Source organism: Halyomorpha halys, unplaced genomic scaffold, assembly GCF_000696795.3.
Source record: "Halyomorpha halys isolate HHAL.00 unplaced genomic scaffold, Hhal_1.1 Scaffold69.1, whole genome shotgun sequence".
Classification (NCBI taxonomy): Eukaryota; Metazoa; Arthropoda; class Insecta; order Hemiptera; family Pentatomidae; genus Halyomorpha; species Halyomorpha halys.
Genome location: NW_027108206.1, coordinates 59433 through 68936, shown reverse-complemented (window position 1 = coordinate 68936; position 9504 = coordinate 59433). Strand labels below are relative to the sequence as shown.

General features: G+C 29.2%; 1 protein-coding gene across 1 annotated transcript in view; it reads right to left on the bottom strand.

Annotated features, from left to right (window-relative positions):
- Positions 1-4530: 4530 nt before the first annotated feature.
- The window catches only part of LOC106692751 (sodium-dependent noradrenaline transporter), a 52820-nt gene continuing 47846 nt past the window's right edge, over positions 4531-9504 (bottom strand). Inside the window, exon 16 of the mRNA XM_024363377.2 lies at positions 4531-4629. Coding sequence (XP_024219145.1) covers positions 4531-4629 — 99 coding nt within the window. The remainder of the gene's footprint in view (positions 4630-9504) is intronic.

Sequence of the window (9504 nt, the reverse complement as noted above, 5' to 3'; positions counted from 1 at the left end):
AAAACTCTCTTAAAATATATACAAACAAAAGAATAGACAAGATGAACATAATCAAACTATCTGTATGAAAAATAAATAAATACAATAACATAATGATAAAATAATATATACAATATTTACACAATCGACCTGAGGATCCCTTAGCCCACTCTATCCCCCACGTGTGAGGGGTAGAGCAGAGCTCAAAAGATCCCAGCTTATCCCTTTCGCCGCATTACTGGTAATGAACCAGTGGAGGCTGAGCAAGTGCGCTAAAGCCGCAAACACTCAACTTGAGTGGAGAATCTGACCATTCCCAGAACTCAAATTGTCCATTTTTATTATTTTAGAGACTTTAATAAGTCTCTTGGCCACTGCCGTTTCAACCTTCTAGGTGAGCTGTAGGGATGGGTGGAACTAGATGAGGTTTTAACCAAAGGATTAGGATGGTTGGAAAGGTTTATATGGAATTTTGAGAATTTGGTTGGTATGAGATCAAGGACAAAAGGGATATTTAGGTCATGGTGTAGTGTTCTATTGGAAACGTAGTAGGGTGCATTAACTATGGTTCTAAGGATTTTGGATTGAAAGGATTGGATACGTTTGATGTTCGACGGTTTAGCTGTTTCCCAAAGTTCAAGTCCGTAGGTCCAGATAGGTGTGTATTATTACTCACTGCTGCCTGAGCAGGTGAATCCGTGAGACAGATTGTCCTAATGCCATCGAGAGATGCTACATATAAAAACTTTAGCTTATAATGGATTAGAAGATTCTATTGTGATCTTTATTCATTCTATTAATACATAAATAATTAAAATAATATAATAAGTGTTTATGCACAAGTAAAGTATTTACTCAATCATTACAAATTAACATGGAGATAGTTTGGCTGAAGTATATGGTAGTTCACATCTCGACAGTTAAGTCACGCCAGGTTGGCCTATTATGGTTCTAGAGGCAGCTAGAGCAGTGTCCAACAGAGAGTAGTGGTGTCACTACAATACATTATATTTGCATAATTTATATTTATGTTTTTTGTACCAGTTTTGTAATTAACATTGTTTTAAATATATTTTGTTATATAGATAGCCTCATTGATTCTTTTATATTTGGTTATTTTTTGATTTTCCAAAATCACCCAGGACCTCATAATTATAATAAAAATTGTAATTAAATAAAAAAATAAAATAAATCATACTTTATACATTTCGGCTTAAAGCCAAACATATGGTGAGAAATAATAAATAAAAATAAAAACTTCAAAGCATTTATTGAATTTTTCACAGATGATAACTGTCTTATTCCTACAACATTATCATTAAAAAATGGCTGTTTTTTAATGACTCTTGTACTTAACTATGTAACAAACACATATTTATATACATCAATCTAATTATCAACTAACGTCTAAATCACAATTAAATATTTCTACTGATATGACGTATTTTACTAGTCTATTATGTATATAAGCACCCAAGTGTGCTTTCTTTAGCTCATTTATCCATACATTCTTATTTATTCATACATATGGAGAATATAAAGTATTGTAGACTTAATTTAGACAGTATTATCATACATTTTCCCTTATCATGTACCTAATGGAAATTTTTTGTTTTATAAAATTATAATTTACTGACAGGTAATGAGTTAAAAATATTCACAGAAATTCAAGAAGTTCAGAAACTACATGAATTGCAATACATTTGTTGAATCTCATGAATAGTTATTTAAAAATTAATTATTAGTGAAAAATTAATGAATTGCTTTATTTAATAGATTTACAAACCTATTAATATCTAGTGTTAGGTGTTAACAATATCAAAATATATAATAATTATTTAATGTTTAAAAACATCTTATCTTATTGCAGTCAAATGTAATGTGCATATATATCCCAATCTTAAGTCTAATAACTTACATCAGACCATTCTATACTGTTAACTTCAGTTTTATGTTATTTTGAATCATAAACTCTTATTTTCAATGATTATTGAAAAATAAATAAATACTTTTGCAACTGCTTTTATGTACAATAAAACTTTACATCTTTAAATTACTTTATGGTAGTTATATGTATTAAATACTTAACAAGTTTTGTGTACGAATGGCTGATCGAACACTAACAATTATCTACACTTAAACATCATTATAGAAATATTTAATATATTTGTGTTGAGCAATGTAGCTCACAACATGACATTTTTTAAAGCATACCCAAATTTCCCCTCTCATTTGAGGTAAGAAAGAGAACTTGTGCTATAACATTTGTATTTAGATGCTTACACATATGTATAATCATTTACTCATTTACTTTAGAAACATTCTAAGATTATTTCATCAGTCAAATATCTTTAAAAACTCGTTACATCCTATAGGGCCATCATAGATAACATCACCAATTTAAATCACTCAATTAGAGAGAGAATTATTTAACCTGTGTGTTCAAACATGTTTTGTTTTTTTAAATATACTTAAGCTTGTTTAAACTTGTATTAAAACATTAAGTCTTCATAATTTTGAGTGTTTTTATTTACCCAAAACAATGAAAATTTAGCAGAATGGTTGATTAGCTTCAAGATTTTTTAATTTATTTCTATTATTTTAATAAATAGTTAAGATAAGAAGAATTACAGGTTTAGGTGGTATTACTTTGTTACCAATCTTTAAAAAAATAATTCAATACAAGGTTGAAGTTTTGCTAATATTTATTCTACTTATTGTGCATAAGCTTTTGTAAGAATACAATTATATGTACAAAAAAATAGCAATTGATGATAGATAATAATGTTCTCAAAAACTAAATTATCAAGGTATATGAATGATTAATCAGTTTAAAAATATTTTCTTTCAGTTTTTAAAGTAATAGTGTTTATAAAAGCTTGAGTATTTTAATGGTATATAAAATTTTTTTTTAAAATGAAACTATGATAGTGATTAAAGTAATTTATTTTCAATAGACTAAATTATAAAATTTAGTTTCATTTTTTTTTTTTTTTTGTTAATGCATTAACTATTTTTGTGGAACTGTTTCAGCATGTTAAATTTATTTGTTTATAATTTTCTTTAGATATGATAAAATAAGCTCTAATAATATCATATGTAATTTTTTAGTCTATCAATCAATCAAATGCTACACTATTGCATTAAATTTTATCATATACTTTTAAATACTTATAAATTTACTAATATTTAAAAACAACATTTCATTATATGCACAATGTTTTTGTTTTTTTAATATGTGCAATTATTGTAGAAATTTTTCCTGTTAGCTCAACATAATTTATTGGCTTTGATTAAATATTTGTAGTTCAGGGTGGACCCCTTCAAAATACTATCATGGCCCAGCTCTAAGATCACATAAATAAATTCAAGCTATTAACAATGCTTCTTTCTTTTTATTCAATATATTTATACTAATATAATTTTTGCATACTATATCATTCTTAAATAACTATCAAATATACTTAAAAGATCATTTATATAATCAACTAAATTTATATATTGCTTCCCATTACCTAGCCAGTACATACTCTCATTTATATTCAGGAACTTATTTATATACATTAATTTATTTTAATAGTAAAACATTTATGCTTTGGTATCTAATCAACTTCAAGGTTAATCAACTTGTTTAAAGTTACAGTTTAAACAATATGTATGATAGTACCTTTTCAAAAATACTTATATATATGTTTTAAAAGAATTTCTTTGTGGTAATGTTATTTAACTAATTAATACAGTTTAACCTATGTTATGTATTTTAACCATTAATTAATATTTACATAAAATTTATTTAATGATCAATAGTTGAGTAATAAAAATTATTTAAATATAATAATAAGTTATTAATATATGTTATAAATATGTTTATATTTATTAATACTGTTTCAATCAGTTCTGACAATAACATTAATTTAACTTACATATTAGGGCTAGGTACGTAGACAATTAGTGTACCATTTGGCTGTGGAACTGTGCTTAAATTTGTCATAATTAATTAATGTTTAAAGATATTATTTATAATTTCTTAGCCTTCGCCATTTTTCAATTCACTTCATGTGTTAGAAATAAAAAATTAATGGAAACACATTTTAAGTATATCTAAGTACATTTTTTCTGATCTTTTATATATTTCAGATTTTTTTTTCTAAGACTAGTGATTGGTTTTATTTTAAAACTCTATAGCCTTATTTATATATATATTCAAACTCTATAAGATATGTTCAAAGAATATAGCCTTTTCGGTTCTATAAAAATCATGTTTCTGAACTATGCAATGTTATTTCTGATGAATACTTTTATAACTAGAAATTAGGTTGGCTGATAGTTCAGTTTCATTTTCATTGAAAAATTGTCAATCAAACAAATAATTAATTTTAAATAAATTAATATTTAATAATTTAGCTGATTCACAGTAGCATATTTAATGGGTTTATTAATGCTACTGTCATTAATAATTTGAATTGTCAATAAAGCAAATTCAACCATAATTTTTATAATCACATAATCATTATAAAAAAATATGTCCTTGAAATTAATAACTTCTATTAATCAAACATAAAGCCAATGCCGCAACTGGAATCTGCTCACTACCTGTGTTTCTCTCATCATCTGATGCTCATCAACTGGAGAAATACTGAATGCTAGTTTCTAAAACATAATAGATAACATAAATTTAAAATAATATAGAAAAACTTTTTGTAAATAAATAAATTGGAAGATTATTGATTGACCGTGTGTATAGATGAATAGAATATGGTCCGGGTGTGGTAAAAAAAAACTCAAATAGTAGATAATTATACTATTTTATTGAGCCAACGTTTCGCCCCACGTTGCCGTCAAAACAGCCCTGACGAAGCCCTGCAACGTGGGGCGAAACGTTGGCTCAATAAAATAGTATAATTATCTACTATTTGAGTTGTTTTTTTTACCGCACCCGGACCATATTCCATTCATCATAAATAAATAAATCTATGTACACACATTTTTTTGTAACTTGCTTGGAATCTTCTTGTTGATCTTTCAGAACCTTTCTATTGTGACTGAATCCTAGATGATTTCTCTATTTGGTTGCATTAAAACAGTCACTTAAGGAATTTAGTTGTGTATAATATAAAGTATGTATGGTACTTTGACAAATTTTTCTTTTTGATTCAATAGTATTCTTGGTACATGTTAGTATGTTTTTGTTATTTATGGATCATGATTAAGATTATAAATTATAAGGCAAAAATAACAATTTGCACAAATTTACTTTATAACTCCAAATCTCTCTTAGTCATCCCTGCCTTCACTGGTTCTGGGGGTTCCATTTTAGGCTGTGTCAAGTTGTATTAGTGCAATTTTTTCTGTGAGCGTGACTTAAAAATCTCTATTTTCAAAGCTTTACTACCTTATAAATTGTTTCCAAGGCTCAACATTGGAAATACTTTCTGGCCACCAGACCAACTGGCTCTCAGTATATTTGTGAGATATCTAATTATAAAGGCTTGCATCTTTTTTTGTCCTCTGTTTAGTGATTTTATATGCCTCATATGAGTATAAAAGTACAGATTTTATGTTGCTTTTGAAGAGCCATATCTTTGTCTCCCTATGTATCTCTTGCAAGATCACTTTCACACTAAAATTTTGAGAATGTTTGCTGAGTTTTTATTATCACATCCCCTCAGCAACTCCATCTCGATTTACTTACTTTACACATACTTCCAAGGTAGCGGAATTTGTCAAAACTTTTTAACACCTGTTTCTCTATATATAGATTTTCCAAACTCATGCTGTTCACCTGTATTTATTTTGTTTTGGAAATATAAGTTTTGTGACTGGCCCTCTATGCTCTAATGTTTAGATATTGCTCAAAAAAGTTCCTTTTATCTGTTTTGCTAATAACCTCTTTACTTTCTGATACACATACAGTCATATGACTGGACGGTGGGGTCACCACTTCCGTACACCTATAAATTAAATATTAATATATTATTATTTATTTTTGAACACCTTTGAAAAAAAATTTCTTGGACAGAAGATGAATGGAGGGGTTATCACTAATAAGCTTCTATTGTTAAGAACTGATTGCTGTCAGAAAAAACTCTATTTGGGGGAAGAGACTTCATACAAACAACTAGCTAGTAAACAATATTTTATCTATTCAGTTTGCCACAGCTGTTTAAAAAATGTATAAACATCTCCCATTCTTTCAGTTGGTCTTTGACAGTAATGATGATGGAAACCTAAGAACCTGATTGTAGAGATGAGAGCCCATGGTTAAAGTTGCATATTATCTTATACAATGGCGCCTCCCTTTATCTAAAATACTGTTCTTGTCTTTGGTATGCCTCTTCAATGTTGTCATACCTTCTGTTCTTTCTTTGCATATTAAGTCTTACGACCTTGACAGAGGTGGGTGGTATATTCTGGAGTCAGTTATACTCATGTCAGTCTTTTATTTCTTGGATTCATGTGGACCTTCTTAGAGCTCCAGAGCTGTGGATATGCCTGGTAAAACACACACATTTATATGTGTTATTGATCCAGAAGATAGATATGTTGGTAGGATAATAATTAATCTCTTTTTCAATGGCTATGTTAGTTTATTTTTACATCCATATTCTTTATCTTAACATATTATTCTTTCCAAAGATATTTGTACATGTTCAACATATTTCCCTTTTGAAGCTGCTTAGTAAGCAGTTTTTCTCCAAACATGTTTTCAAAATTACCTGGTTTTATCTTACCACATAAAGAACTATACATTTCTCAACACCTGTATGGAATTGCTAGAATGGGTTTACTGTCACAGACTGAGCTGAGATTTATTCATTTCATAAATTTTCAAATAGTCCATCAAATCTGTGACTGATCAATGTACTCAATACATTAAATTTTATTTTACTTTCATTCCACTTTCAGTTCAATAAACTAAAAAATAGAGCATTCATTAGATCAAAATATGGGGGTTAACCAGGGCTTCTTGTATAAACCTATCGAAATGGCAATGTACGTCAAAGTGTCCAATGACCACTTATGTCTCATATTGTTTTCCAGTTGGCCATCAATTTCCTCAGAAGTTCTTTTAAATGCTAATATGTTTTACACATATCGAGGAGTTTTGACAGCCACCAATGAGGGGCTGAGTTGAATAGTTTCTGTAATCAATCCATGCTATTGACAAAGTCCTTTTATTATATTAGCTATGCAAAAGAACTTTGATCTATAATTCTTTACATTCCTGGGCTCCTATCCTGCAGCCAAATCATTGGGTCACAGAAGATATTTAATTTTGCTTGTAAGAATGAAGGTTGACATCTTATATCTCTTGAGGCAGATGATTGGATGAAAGTTTTGCAGTTCCAATTGATTTTCTTGTTTCTTAGGAATCAGCATTATAATATCTTGACTAAACTTTTAGGAATATCTATCTGCTCTATTATCATTTGTTGATAGTTCATCTAAGGATTTTATTCAAACAGGTTAGATGTTTAACCATTCGATTGGATTTAACCATTCGATTTCATCATGGTGAAATACATGCTGCTCTCACATTTTTTTTCTGATAATTTATGATACCATCTTTTGTTGTATTTAATTCTAATTTCATTAATGTAATTTTTTTTATTCTCCATTTTTATGCCCATTTTGCCATGGTAACCGGAATGGACCACCTTATCCCTCTGCAGAGTGTTTGTATGCAGACACCATAAGGCTCCTCATATGATGACAAGATATACATGGTTTATTTTTTGAGTTTCCTTTTCCTATTCTGTTTGGTCCATGCTGAGTATTTTATTTTGATTAAGTCTTCTATAACTCTTGAATATTTCTATTTTTCCTCTATATCTAATCTGCTACCTGAGGATACACCATGTATGCTTTTTAAACCCTCAATGTAGTAAGTGTGTGTTTTAATGAAATTTTGGTTGTAGGAGATTCAGAATAGTAGCATATTGAAGCTCTGAGCTAAAAAAATTAATACTTGATTCAGTAGCTCAAAAATCAACAAACAAGATTTAGTGAAATGTTTTGGTCATTTATTTTCTAAAATAAATCATATGGGTTGTAAGAATAGATGGTGACTCACTTACTAAGAAATTATTGTTTGGGTATGTGGAAGGAAAAAGAAAGAGAGAACAACCACAACTGAGATGGGCAGACGAGTTTGAAGCCAAGGCACAGAAATTTCAGGAAACAAGAGTTTGGCATACCCTTGCACTAGACAGAGATCAATGGTAGTGATGTCTTACTGTGGTGAAGATCTGCACCAGGTTGTAGCATATGTGATGATGATTTTCTAATGTAATCTTATTACATTTAGGAAAAGGAAAGAAGTGAAACTAATTAAATTATGTTTTTTATTTACAACACAAACCAAGTCAGGAAAAGTTCAAAATAGGAAAAATTAGGTCCTGCTTTATCCTTCCCAACCAACATATATTCATATTTGTGAATATTTGTATTCACAAATATGAATGTACAAGTACGAATATTTACACTTATTTATGAATATTTATATTTATAAATATGAATATATCTTTGAATACGAATATATATTCATGTTTGAATTAACAGGCAAGTATATCCAAAAGTGTGAATCACCAATATATTGATGAGGATGAATTGATATATATTGAAGGGTTAGGTACCAACCTCAAAGAGTCTATAGAGTTTATAGAGGCTAAGTGTGCCCAACCATCATTTCATTTTTTATGCAATTGATAGACTTAAGGTTTTGTAAGGGCTGATTGTATGTTAGTACCATTTTATTTACATAATCTAAACACACCTTTTTAAAATTCAGGTAACCAACCAGTAGAGTCTAATTTTATCCAGCCTCCATTTTGTTCTTCTGCAACTTAAGAAGTTAAGGTCTGAGTGTGTTTAACCACCATTTTTTTTTACAAAACATATTGAAAAGTCACCAAGTTCAACCAGAGTATCTCTAGCTGCTATTTTGTTCTGTAACTTGAGATACTTTAAATTTTGTAGACTGTGTCTGACCACCATTTTGGTTTTCTACAACTTGAAAGAAATAATGTAAAATGTAAACAAAGAGGTACCTAAAGGTAGACAGTTAGAAGGTAACTAAAAGTGTAAACAAAATTCATAAAAAACAAAACGGCACACGTTCAGCTCCTTCAAAGTCTTAAGTCTCTCTAGTTCTTTAAAAACAAACGATGATTGGGCACACGAAGCCCTCATTTTATCGAAGTTGAAGTCAGCATCAAAGCCTTAAGTTTCTCAGGTTGCAAAAAAGCATAAATTCGGCTGGGCATACTGAGTTCATAAAAAAGCTTTAAGCCTGTTAAGATGAAAAAAACACACAGCCTCATTAATATATTCATATTCATACTTTTCATATCTTTGAATGTTTATTATTTCTATAAATATGAATGTGAATGTGAATGTGAATAAAGCTGCATTGCTACTCCGGGGACAACTCAAGTTTAAATGTAAAGGATTCAATGAAAATTTAATCCAGGGTGACTTGAGTGGAAAGGCACACATATATGGCACATTTTATATATTTTTATA